Raw genomic sequence first — 14,194 nt, 5'->3', positions numbered from 1 at the left:
ACAAATGAAACTTGCAAGGCCTGTAACAGTTTTCCAGTCATAATTATTGCATAATTGCCTTATGTAATCACCAATTATTGAAGCTGATTGCAATAATTAAAGCTGACCCCAATTATTTTCCACAGTTGCTAGCTTTCATCATACGTTTTCCTCACAACAAACTGGCAAATAGCTTATTTTAGCAATTTAGATGTGGCAAACCCACATATCAAATAAAAGAGTAAAAAGGAAAAAAATAAAAATTTTGAGGTGCCTTTAAGGGGGCATTAAGGAAGACATCTTTTTATATTTGAAGCGTGAAACCCCTAGTGCTTAAAACAAATATGAAAAACCAAAATGTTTGATGAGCATTCTGAAAGTGACACAGTAGTAATCTTTGTGTAAACCCAGACAGAGAAGCATGATTCATCACTCAACAGAACACATTTCCACTGCTTAAGCCTGAATAAAAACCTGAAATCAATGGTTAGGTGGTGTTTCCCAATACTTCTGTCCATACACTGTATGTAGAAAGCACACATACTGGATCTGAGGACCTGTATTCTACTGTGCCCCACTAAACCAAACGCAGGCTGGCTGAGAGAAACCTGTAAGCAGCAGGCAGCAGGAGAACACATGCTGCTTATAGAGGCTTGAATGCATGAAGGTGCTGGCAGTAAGGTCAGGGGGGCTGCAACGTGTCTTGGGAAACTCGCATGTTGTGTACTATATTTAAGGCAGTCTTAATGTACGAGTTTCATCACCGGGGATACTTTTTAACATGCATCTATACAATGATCCCCTGATAAAATTGTCTCTCCCAATAGGATTTTAGAGGATGAATGCACTGGAAGGCAGTGTCTTAATCAAGGTGAGTAATGTCAACATACTGCTAACTCTAACTGATTCTTTGGCAGGCTTGACTTCACATAAGCCAAATTTAGTCCTGCACAGACACAATCGATCAGAAGAAAACTGCAGTTTGCAATACATTTTAGAAATTCTCAGAAAGGGGCTGTATCTATTTTTCAGTGCCACTTGAAAGCAAATTTAAACAAGAGGTCATGGTTAGAAATATGAAAATGAGTGGACATTTGCTTTAAAAGTTCCCAGCACACACTGATAGTCTACAACCTCTGTTTTCTTTGTGTTCACGTTGTTAGCAGACTTTAAGTTTATTCGTTTTTAATTTTACAGACCAAATATTGTTCAGACCTGGGACATAATTCATCTTTCCATTACTGTCCTGCCCTGGCCATACTGGACACACACTTTCGCAGATGGCAGAGTGCTGCAGCCAAAACCTACAACAGTGCCAAATCAGCAGGACAACGCCCAGAATCTCATGCACACACGCACATGACAAAACACGCACCGTCACACAAACACCTCTACACATGTCCCAAAACCATAGCATAAAGGAAACACAATTACAGTGACAAATAATAGTCCAGTTGTGGCTGAGTAAAAAGGTTTATCTAGCTTCACAGAAATAAGATGGAGTTGTGTCATGTGTCTTTTGGGCAATGCTGGGCTCAAGTCACGCTTGGTTCTGTTTCTTATACAAGTTTTATTAATTTATTAGAACTCTTTTTATTTTAGAAGATATGCCTACAGAATTTTTGTAGACTACGTAGACAACAAAACAAAAGTCTTACTAAATGTTCACAAAAGGTTAATATAAAAAGAAATCTCAAAATACCTAAAAAACTTCAAACATGCCAAAGATATCACTGTGACAATGTTATGAATTAATTTCTACATTAAAAAATGAGAACATTAGCCAAGTACAGGGGGTCCACGACTTACGACGTAAACCGATTTTTGGTGTAGGTTGGAACATGCGTACATACTGTACATAAATAACATACTGTAAGCACTTATCCTATCCTAACACCTATCCTCCTCGGTCCCGAGCCGCGTAACCGTGTATTCTTCCACCGCGCACACCAAACACGAAGTTCGCGTTACGACATTTACGACGCAAAACCACTTAAGTCGAAACAAGGCTTTATACAGTAGATGGGAGATGTGTAGTAACCACGAAAAATTGTAACTGGGGACTGACGTAACCCGAGGACCTCCTGTACAGTGTTTATAACAATATAGTGACATGTGAAAGAACTGGCACATCAATTCCTCAGTGGCAAACTGACCATGAATGCAAGATACACACCATAAATAATAGAAAATGAACTGAAAGAACCATCTTCTGTGTTGCATTACTTCCTTGGATCAGTTATGTCAGGGATAACTAAAGCAAAGTCTCACCTATATCTGAAGATTAAGATTTGACTGAAGAAATCATGGACATAGTTTAACCATTCTTTATTATTGTGTGATTGAGCTGAGCAGTCTAAAATGAGCTAAAAAAACAGCTAAGTTTCCTTTTTTTCCCTCAATCTAATTTTTGCAGACATATAGCGTATATGTGTGTGTGTACATTTTCACTATTAAATCTCACCTTCTGTGCTGAGTCCAGGGCTGGAGGTAAAGCTGGCCACATCTACAATCTTCACAGCAAACTGCTGCCCTGTGTCCCGGTTGATGCATCTGCGCACCACACTGAATGGACCCCTAGAAAATACAAACAAACCGTTCATGTCTTGCAGACTCAAATCAAATTGCGCAAACAAGAGCTGCAATGCCACTGATGATGTTCTGAAACAGTGAAATGCTTTTGTATGTCATTGTAATGGCATCTCATAAAAATCTGTATAAAGCTGGCCTGTCAGAGGAAAAAAAAGCCATACAAGTCTGTAAGGGCTGTAACTAAAAGATAGGGTATTGTGTCAATGATTGGCTCCTTAACAGAGAATGTGTGTGTGTGTGTGTTTGTTGGAGAGGAAGCATCAGAGGCACACAAACCACCTCCACATTACTGAAATTACTCCACTTTTGGAGCAAATTCTTACACTGCAGGGCGACTTTCCATACATGCTGCGGTGTCTAAATGACTCACGTAATGAAGGTACACCATATTACACACAACTGCATGATGCCATTGTGTAAACAAGCCAGAATACTTCTATTATCACTATATATATATATATATATATATATATATATATATATATATATATATATATATATATATATATATATATATATATATATATATATATATATATATATATGCACACACACACACAATTTTGTTTTCCCCCAATCATCATTTTAAAAAATATATTGATATTATCACGAATTACACGATATGGCACAGCTCTACAATTATCCATCCATCCATGGAGCTCTACAATTAACATGGGAAAATCCAGAACACTATAAAATGTTTGGTCAAATGTCAGTTTAAAATATTCATTATGTCTAAAAGCCTAATCAAAAGCATTAATCAAATCAGCCATAATATTAAAAAGGCTTACTTGTTTCTAATTTATAAGCTCTGCTGACCATATAGGTGCACTTTCTATTTCTACTATTACAGTTGGAAGCCCATCTGTTTCTCTGTAGAATTTGTTAGAACTTATTCACCCTGTGCTTTGGTGGAGAAGAGCCCACCACACAACACGATACGCTATATATATATATGGTAATTTATACTAGGCGCAAGGTAACATATGAAACTGAAAATGATGTCATTGTAAGGAACCATTGTAATCACCAATTATTCCAGGGTGGCTCTGAGTGTGTTATTGTGTGCATGTGTGTTTGGTTTTTGTGCACTTCCACATATGATTCTCAAAAAACTAAAAAGGCTTGACCAATGGATATTCCTTGGTGGCGTGGGTGTGTAGTTTTGGTTTGCATATAAGCATCACTAGGCGTGTGTGTATTGGGCTGGGCAAGTTTGTAACACCTACAGCCTTTAACCACACGTTGCCATGGCTCACATGACATACATTACTGACACCGCGCTCACCACACAGGGTTATTTTGGGGACACAGACGGGCTCACACGCTGACACAAGCCGGCATAATTAGAGAGCAGTAAACCAGAGCTATAAAAGACATGAATAAAGTAAACAGTCAGAGCCTAAAATACAGATTTCACTGCACTGGGAGAGGGAGGGGTAGAGAGAAGGTGAGAGAGAGCGAGAGAGAAAATTCTCTAACAAACAACACTAGAGCACAACCCATGAATACTGTGGTCTATACAGATCACTGTTATATTTCAGCAAATACAGGATGTGCACTCAAGTGTGCATATATCAAGTATTTTGAATATGACTCAAACAATCCGAGTTCAGAACTGGATATAGAAGTTCTATGACTGGTATTTTGATGAGTTGCTTACATGACTTTAAGCTTACCAGTCTAAGATAACTCAAAGACTAATCATTGTCAATTGTCTGTAAAACAATTTGCCAAAACTTGTATTCCTAATCAAAATGACTAAATGGGAACATAATTTCTGACCTGCTTCTTTATTCTTCTCACTGGCAAAAATAAAACATGTATATGTTCATATAGGGTCATATGACTTAAAGGGAATGTCTACAACTGTGGCTAAGCGAATTTCTCTCTGGTTGTTTAATTTTTCTAAAAGTTTTATTAACTGTTTGAATTACCACAGAAGCTCATTTGTAACCTGAGTTACTTTTGTTTTGTACCACTTTCGGTAATGCATCTAGCCGGCTCCTGGGTTTGGAGACGTTTCTACATTAAGTGATCCGAATCAGCAAATGTAAATCAGTATTACGCACCTATGGAGCAAAATAAACTAAAATTAATACATTTTTGTTTTTAAATACTCCAGATGACTCTGCCATGAGCAGAGAGAGAGAGAGAGAGAGAAAGAAAGAGAGAAAGAGAGACTGACTGTCTTTTCACTCATTTACAGACGTTGGGGCTTGCAGACTAGACTTGACTAGACTTTACAGAATAGTTTTCAGGACAAAAACTGAATGGACAGCTGAATTGCCGAAAAAGTGTTTTGTGATTAACTTTGTGAACTATGCCTTTAAGGCAATGGGTAATATGTTTTCTTAATAGGGCTGCGTCATATCGTAACATTCGGGATAATATCGCCTGGATTTTAAAAACGATTAAAAAAAAATCTATATTTTGATAACAATGACATCATGAAGGTACCCAAATTATGGCATACGTTCTTTATGAGTCATTTTAGGCACAGTGACAAGTACAGTGGAAGTGTCTCTGGTGTGAAGACTAAGTTTCCTCACGGCTGTGTGTACACACGGACAGCAATGTTTGAATCATTGATTTGAATTTGCACTCAAACTGGGAACCCTTTATGGAGAGTAGACTCAAACAAATCAATCATGTACATGACTTTCTGTCACATTACCTACGAGTAGGGTTGCAAAATTTTCAAAGTTGGGAAATTTACCATGGGAATTAACAGGAATAAAATGGGAATAATCTAAGCTATATGTGAGAAACTTACACATAAAATAAATAGATATGAAACCAAAACAGTTGAATAGCAAAGCTGCTCCTCAATCCCAGGCACATTACACTCTGAAGGGCCACTGAGACCACATCCGCTACACTGTTCCTTCCTCCATCATATGTCCAGATGATTTCTAGAAATTTGACACTCACCACTACTGAAAGCACACGTTTGGATCAAAGAACTACCTAACGTCAGGTATGTTTTGATGCGTTTCATATTTTTATTGATAGTAAAAGCATTGAAACATTTAAGCAACTGTTAAATCAAGGTGTAATCTCACAATTGCTTGCTCTCTGGTAAATCAGAAAAGCTTAATGTGCGATTTCATGTAAGAGACTAGTTTACCAAAGACTAGCAGGGTAGCAAGGCTAGCATAGGACTTATATTTTTTTTCCTCAATGGGTTTCTGTAACCAAGAATTATTCATTCATTCATTGTCTGTAACCGGTTATCCAGTTCAGGGTCACAGTGGGTCCAGCGCCTACCCGGAATCATTAGGCACAAGGCAGGAACACACCCTGGAGGTGAAACCAGTCCTTCACAGGGCGACACACACACACACACATATATATTCACTCACACCTATGGACACTTTTTGAGTCGCCAATCCACTTCAGCGTGTGTGTTTGGACCGTGGGAAGAAACCGGAGCACTTGGAAGAAACCCACATAGACACGGGGAGAACACAAAACACAAACTCCTCACAGACAGTCACCCGGAACGGGACTTAATCCCACATCCTCCAGATCCCTGGAGCTGTGTGACTGCAACCCTACCTGCTGCGCTACTGTGCCGCCCTACCAGTAATAGTACACCTACCAAGAATTAATAATTATTATTATTTATTTAACATTTTGAAGACCATTAACTTTAGTGTTTTTACACTTTCATGTCATTTTATTCAAGAGAAAAATGTCACATGCATCAACCATGATATCACAAATCTCAATTATTATTTGTATTGTTATTTATGTCTGCTGTTAACAAAAAAGGTACACTGAAGATAGTGTATGATATAGTTCCTTTAAATTGTCCAATAGAGTGGAACCTCTACTAACGAACGCCTATACTAACGAACTTTCCAAGATACGAACCAGGCATTTGATTATTTTTTGCCTCCACCAACGAACCATGACTCTAGAAACGAACCCGAGCCTCCGCTGAACCAGCGGCTGGAAATGGCCACTGACCCCAATAGACGAGTCTCCCAGCGCGCCCAGACTTGAGTGAGCTTTTAAGATTAGCAAATTGTAGCTTTAGCAAGGTAGCGATATGTAACCACTTAAAACTTTATTTCTTTTACCACTGTATTTCTTTTTTATTTTTAGTAATGCTATATGTATTTTTTAACTAATTTGAGAGTTTTGTAAACATCTATCAGTGCAAAAAGGGTGACATCCGGGGTGGGGGCTGGAACACATTAATTGCTTTTCCATTATTTTAAATGGGGAAAATTGACTCGAGAAACAAACGTTTCCAATTACGAACAGGGTCACGGAACTAATCAAGTTCGTAGGTAGAGGTTCCACTGTATTTCCTATTAATTCCAATAAATTCCCGTAAATTCCCAAAGATTCCATGGAAAGTTTACATTCTGGAATATTTCCAAAGTTCCTGAATCATCACTAATGTGTCATCACTAAGGTGGAATGGAAAATTAGTATAAGTTTCAAATAAAGGCTTTAAGGGCTTGTTATCTGGCCCTCTGTGTTGAAATACTGGCTATTCAGGCACACATGCATCTAGCACCATGTCATTTCTTTATGTTTTCCATGGTTTGACTATTTTAATAGGTGTCTAGTTTTTGTGTAATATTAATAGGCAGAATACAGAGCTGGGTTCAGGCTCCTACTGTTTCCACTGGCTGTTAACCGGACCAATTCAGACATAATATTAAGTCTAAGGTCAGGTTTTTAAAAATAATTATAAAAAACGTCACCTTGAAATAATCTGAGATCCTTGCAAGCTACACAAATTTCCCTCCAACTGTCAACTCAGACTGCATCAGAACCTGCTGACTAGAGACAAGCAGCATAGGCCTGACTGGAAATTAGGGTTAAAATTGGGCTCCAAGCTGTGTAGAGTAACCCTGGCTATAGTAATATCAAAAATGCTCACCAATCCAGACCCAAATCACAATAAAAGCAAATGGGAAAATAACCTGACAGAGTGGCAGAAAATGAAAGAGAACTAGAATGAGACTTAAAAAGCAAAAGACAGGATGAAAATAAGTGAATCAGGCATAGCTCAAATTTAAGAGGAAAGAGTTTCTACAAGTCGAGACAGAGAGGTTATTCATATCTCTTGCATCTCTACTACAAAACCTCAAACACAGAACGGCTCTCTGCAGAACAAATGATGGTACATCCCCAGCTAACAATGGCCTTATTTTAAACCAGAATGACTCTTTGCAGAAATCTTTCATGTTCATGAATTATGTATAAATATAGATGAATTGCATATTTTTTCCATCTGCAATAGAACATGTTTTAAAAGCAATGCTACAATTACAATGAAAGTGCTCTATATAGTCTTTCTTTTTTTTTTTTGTCACAGATCTACAAGACAAGAGTGTTTTGGATTTAGACCATTCAATCGTGAAAAACGTGTCTACAGATATAAAGATTACAGATGTGATTCATATATAATTTCTTCTGGAAACTATTTTAGACTAAACAGTCTTTGCTAGTGTGTTTATTGTTTGGATTGGTTTGGAAATATAATCCAAACCACATGTATAAAAGACTAGAGTACGGACATTGATGTGACAGCTAGATGCAAGTATGGCCATATTACATCACCACCATGAGTTAAAATAAACTGCATGTACCCATAAACACACACAGGTCTATGATACCTCTAGCAGCATAGGCCTACATCATTCGAGCAATTAATAACGTCTTAATGTCATAAATAGAGCTGTGCAATATATTGTTTCAGCATTGTTACTGCAATGTGCACATGTGCAAAAGTCATATCTGGAGCATTTCTGTCAATTTCTTTGTAAAGCACAGCCTTTAAAAGTCAGTCATTTATTAAATGTCAACAGACCATGTCAATTTTACATTTAAAATCGATCTATGACACGTTTAAAAGGAAGGAATCTGCAGACACTGCACTGCAAAATCGGTATGACCACACTTGCTTTTATATTTAAATAATTGTACCATTTATAATGACTTGCTGCTTAGCTGCTTGACACAAAGAAAAATTGCACTGTTATTTTTTTTAATGACATATCCACCAGAAACAGATTATATCTCCACAATATAGAGACTACTCAAAATGGTGGTACAATGCAAGTTAAGGAATCTGTTGCATTCTATCCATTATATTACTATACTGGTCAGGTAAAGTCCACACTCGTGTGTGTGTGTGTGTGTGTGTGTGTGTGTGTGTTAAAAAAAAAAAACACAGGGATTCGGCCATCAAGAAATAAAGTTGATGAAAGTTAAAAATATATATTTTTTTTTTTTTTCCTACATTACAAAGTCACAGTTTGTCCCTCCAATTCATTTAAGTCTCCCAAAAAATAAATATATAAATAAATAAATACTGGTCATCCATAAAAGACAAATACATTTAGGAACAGGATGATACAGAGACTCTCAATGGGTAATCAGCTGACTGAAAGTGTACACTGCAGTCACCAACAAGCCTCTTATCAACAGAAAGAATAAAAAGGCTTGATCGAGGATCATGTTTTGTGGACTGAAGAAAACTAGTCCAAAGTTCACTTCATTGAGAGGAGCATGTTTAATTTACTTGGGACAGACAAGAAATATTATGGCCAGCACTTAAGTTTGGAGAAGGAAGTTTAATGGTTTGGGGGGGGGATTGCTGTCTTCAGCAGGAGCTGGGCCTCTGAATGCTAATGTATGAGGCCATCCTCTGGAAACATGTAGTTAATTACCTGCAAACATCTCCCAATCAGCCAGCAAATGTTATGCAAGAAAAGGATCACTCTGCAAAACTGTTAAAATTTTGAAATAGTCAGCCAAGAATCATAATCTGAATTCAATTGAGAACCTCTGGAAGATAATTGGTGTCAGAATGATAGCTAAAAATCCCATTTTAGTTACAAAATATGAAAAAGACTGATAAGAGAAGTACAACAAAATCAAACAAAAGTGTTTTTAGAAAATGGAGTCATTAAAAGCAATCTGCTCTTAAATTCTTACTAAGTTATGAAAGCTGTATCTATAACAAACGTGCGTTAGTTTTTTAAATTGTGACCTTTTATATTGAACGGAAATGAAATACGCTTCAAATACATCCCTTCCATTCATGTTAGGACTGCTTCAAATTGGGATGAGCTTTATTTTGGACTTTAGAAAAATCTGTTCTTTAATTTAGATCTACATAATGTTGCTAATCCACTCAATAAAGCAAACACACAAAAAGATGCATAGAGTCAGTTCAAATTAACATCTGCTGAGATATCCAAGCAAATCTTTAAATCAGACATTAAATTCAAACATAAGATTTATCTTTTACTGCACCGCCTGTTTTATTATCTTCAGCGACTGAACTTATAACATTTTTAAAGTGATAGATCTTTTATTTGGTGTTTGTTGTATAATTATCCATTGCAGGATGTGAAGATAAATTTGAAGAACTCTGATGCGAATTAGGGGGTTTTAGGATGTTGGGGAGTCTTTATAGGCCAAGAAATTAATTTCCAGGTACCTGAGAAGTCTACACTTCAATATTTAAACCAGCAATTTGTATTCAGGCAGCAGGCTAAATACCCCCAAGACACGGTGTCTGTCCTTCTCTGTCTGTATTTCTCTCTCATTTATGCTTCTCTCTCATTTCTCCTGCACACTTGCAGGTTATCTTCACATATTAGAGAGTCAAATGGGGATCGCCCCACACCAGGGAAAGCTCGAGCTCCACTTTTAAGTGTTTTCCTAAGAGCTTCCTCCAAAAATAGCAGAACAAAGCTGCTGTAAAGACAGAGATATTCTTTAATGTACAGGTGGCACAGGGAGTGCTTGATCATCAGTTTAACAAAAGAAAACGATTGAAAGACCCTCACAAGAACGAATCCCATTTTGTTTCAGAGAAATGCTATAATATGAATATTAAAAAAAATGATAAGAAAATTCTTGTAGTTCTTGTAGTGTAAGATACATGTTTGCAGCAAATTTTACACAATTATTAATGGTCCCACTACAGTAGAGTCTATCAACTGTGTACTTACACATGCACAACTAATATACAATATACCAACCAATATACAATAACAATAACATACAAATACAATAACAAACTACTGGTGATCTAAACATTCTTACAGGTAGGCCTGTCAAACTAGCCATTTTTTCTTGTGGTGAACATATAACTGCGATAAAGGATTTGTTTAAATTGCTATTTGGTATTTGGAGTTCTGTATGTGTGATTTGTTTGTTTTTGCTTTCTAGCTTAATTCACATGTAATGCAATTTGTTATCATATGCAAAATAAAATACTTAAAAACTAACAAATGAATAACAGAACAATATTTAACAAGGAACATTGCAGTTGTTTACATTTAGAAGCTCTGCATCGTTTAAAGTGGAATGGTATATTTGGGGGGGTGGGGGACGATGACTCATTTGTATGTGGTTGAAGTTGAACTTGTTTTACTCACTTTTGAACTACCACAGAAACTCATTTGTAATTCAAATTTAGATTTGTAGTACGTTTGTTCTGTTTATGTTTATGCAGTTAGCTGTATTCTTAATTTGGCGATATTTTCACCAGAACAGCAAAAATTAGGCAATATTACTGATCTATAAAGCAGGAATAGAGCAATAGCCTCATCTTTTCTAATTGGTGCTATATAGAACCATCTATAGCACATTCTGCATTAAAAAGTAAATAAAATAAAAATAAAAACTTTGTTGCAAAGAACTCTTTAATCATATAAAATGTTCTTTAAGTGTTCAGGATCCTATATAGAACCATTTTCTTTACCAAAGAACCTTTGTAGAACCATCATTTTTAAGTGTGTACATTATTGACCACTAAAAGTATAAACAGTGTAAATATACCTTTACAACAGTGGTGTTAAAGTCCAGCTGTGATCTCTGAAGGTACATTGCATTCTCTTCTTTAAAAGGAGAGGTGATTATTTGTAATATTTCATTATAAAAGTGTGTAAATAACAGGTCTTGGAGATGAAAAGGGGCGTATGAAATTAACAACTGTAAATTTACAGTTATAATAAATTAAGGTACATTTATGTTCCCCATTTAAAAAGGTACTGAATATGTACCCTTGAGGGTGCTACTACAGAGACAGCAAAACCTACCACCACATAGAGCTTTTCTGACAGTGTTTTTACAGGGAAGTTTAATAATTACCAAATACAATCAAACAGTTCCAGAACATTTTATTTCAAATGTGTCCTTGTGCATCTCCAAACTACAAAGCAGCAAAAGCATAAATGCCTACTTTCATTGTATATATTCATCACTACCTGTCTTAGAAGTCTAAGATACAAAACGTATTCTAAACTCTTGGACCATTTCATGGCCATATGATTTAAAGAAACTAACCCTTTCACCTCAAGTAGTAAAAGAAAGCTGTTAGAATATTTAATGTGACAAAGTAAGCAGTGGAGCAGAAAGGTAGCAATCCCAGCCATCAAGCATTACAGAGGCCAGGCACTAGGTCAGAGGCATGACTCATTTGCATTTTGTCATATGGCTGACCATGAAAAACCTGTGATCTCAAGAGCTTTTCCTGAATGAATGTGTCCATCTTTTTTCCACTTCCCTCATTCTTCTGCTCTTGAATAACAATGTACTGCTAAATCTCTAATCTGTATTGTACACTTCTAACCAATGATAATTTATGAATTCATTGAGTTTTCAAATCAGGATTCAGCAGATTTTTTGAAATACCACAGGTCAACTTTCATTTTTTAACAAAAGCATTTTTTGTGAATCCAGGTAGCTCTTAGCCATCCAAAACTATCTTTCAAAAGGTAATTCACAAATTTTACAAGGAATGGTCATCATCTTTACAGAGAGACCACGTTGTCCTGAATTTGAATCATATTAGTGAAGCTACAATGTTTCTAAAACAAGCTCTCTGTGTAAGCTAATTTCACTTTCAGTGGTATTAAATTTAAAAAGCTGTAAGAAGTAGTGCCCTTGTTTGACCATACCACAGATTTTGATGTTGCTAGACTGCTGATATTATATTTCTTCCAAACAGCAGAACACTGAACCTTTGCAGGGTGAACTTTGCTGTGGAGTTTAGCTAAAAAATAGCCCCTCTATTTTAAGGTCTACCTTAAGCTTTTTAGCAATTAAAAAAACAACAACATACAAATCTATAGCATACCAGCATTGTCCAGAATTCCTAAACATTTAAAGCAAATAAACTGAATAGCACATATCAGTGCTTCACCCATTAACATAAGTGGGTATTTTATACCTCATACCTCAGTGATATATCATAGTTTTTTTTTAAAATCAAAAATCATTTAACTTTCCAGGTTACTATGTGCATTAGCAGAATATATAAAGCAAGGTAAATGGTAGATTGGCTGCAAAAATTGGTTACATATGCACTGCCATATCAGCCATTTCTGAAGACTGAAATGCCATCTTCCACAAACTGAGCAGAAAACCTGTGTCAAATAGTTGATATAGGCAATGCACTGATTTTTAAAAATATATATTTTTATAAAAGCTGCCCCACAAGTTACTTACAGTCTGGAGAGAAAAAAGCAGGTAAGAATGTTAACTAATGTAAAGTATACTATTAGACAAAGGAAGCGCAAATGCTTTGATTTGGTGGGTAAAAGTGCAATATTTGTAATGTAAAGAGACTGACTAAGCCAAAGCCACGATACAAAAGTAGGTTAAAGAGCAACATCAGTGACTTTTTAAGCTCACCCAGTCTTCGTTTAGAATGAAATCTATAAGAGATATTTATTGGTTATCCACTTGATGAACTGCTATTCATTTCCACAAACACAAGAAATCTGGATGACATCACTTATCTCAGTTTTTAATGCTTTCTGTGACTGTCACCTCATTCCCCATCCCCTGGCTTAAATGAAAGCCATTTTTAAATATTCCCTGGGAAGTTCCTGTTCTTACTCAACATAGATGTTCCATGACATAGGGGCCTAGTATTCCATGACATAGAAAAATTCTTCATCAAATAAATTACTAGAGGTACTAAATAGATACCAGACATTTGCACTGACATCTCACCCAGTGAAGACACCGGAAAGACTGCTGCTGTCTTGGGTAAAACCACAGGCTGGACACCCAGCGGTTTGTATATCAGGATATAACTGGAGTGGATGATGCACTGATCTACTTGCTCAACAAAGCATATTCCCACCTGGACAAAACAGGCAGCACTGTGAGGATCATGTTTTTGGACTTCTCCACTGCATTCCCCACCATACACTCTGGCAAATGCACATGACTACCTGACTGGTTGACCACAGTTTGTACAGGTACATGGCTTAGACATGGCCATGTGCAGAACTGGGGTTCCTCAAGGGACTCTATTAGCACCATTCCTATTCAACCTGTATGCCACTGACTACAAACACAAATCTATCTCATGTCACCTCCAGATATTCTCAGAAGACTCCAGCTTTGGAAAAGGACAAGAGGCTGAATATAGGAAGTTGGTGACAGCTTTTGTAGACTTATGTAAACTTACAAGTACCTGGACGTGCACATAGACAACAAACTATAGACAATAAACGACAGAGTTGTCTTAAGGTTTTGAGGAGACTAGACATGAAACAGTTTTAGAGTTGCTTAAATTAATACATTTATCAGTATAATCACAGTATTGTTGAAAAGTTAAAAAAGA

The 14,194-nt window shown here is 36.6% G+C and overlaps 1 protein-coding gene across 12 annotated transcripts in view; it reads right to left on the bottom strand.

Annotated features, from left to right (window-relative positions):
* The window catches only part of caskb (calcium/calmodulin-dependent serine protein kinase b), a 63,994-nt gene that overhangs the window by 38,180 nt on the left and 11,620 nt on the right, over nt 1-14,194 (bottom strand). For all 12 annotated transcript variants that reach the window (XM_066662818.1, XM_066662816.1, XM_066662824.1 and 9 more), the window contains exon 2: nt 2,444-2,556. In XM_066662818.1, the coding sequence (XP_066518915.1) occupies nt 2,444-2,556 (113 nt within the window). The remainder of the gene's footprint in view (nt 1-2,443; nt 2,557-14,194) is intronic.

The sequence above is a fragment of the Hoplias malabaricus genome, chromosome 3 (genome assembly GCF_029633855.1).
Source record: "Hoplias malabaricus isolate fHopMal1 chromosome 3, fHopMal1.hap1, whole genome shotgun sequence".
In the NCBI taxonomy this organism is placed as follows: Eukaryota; Metazoa; Chordata; class Actinopteri; order Characiformes; family Erythrinidae; genus Hoplias; species Hoplias malabaricus.
This window is presented reverse-complemented; position numbering and strand designations above follow the sequence as displayed.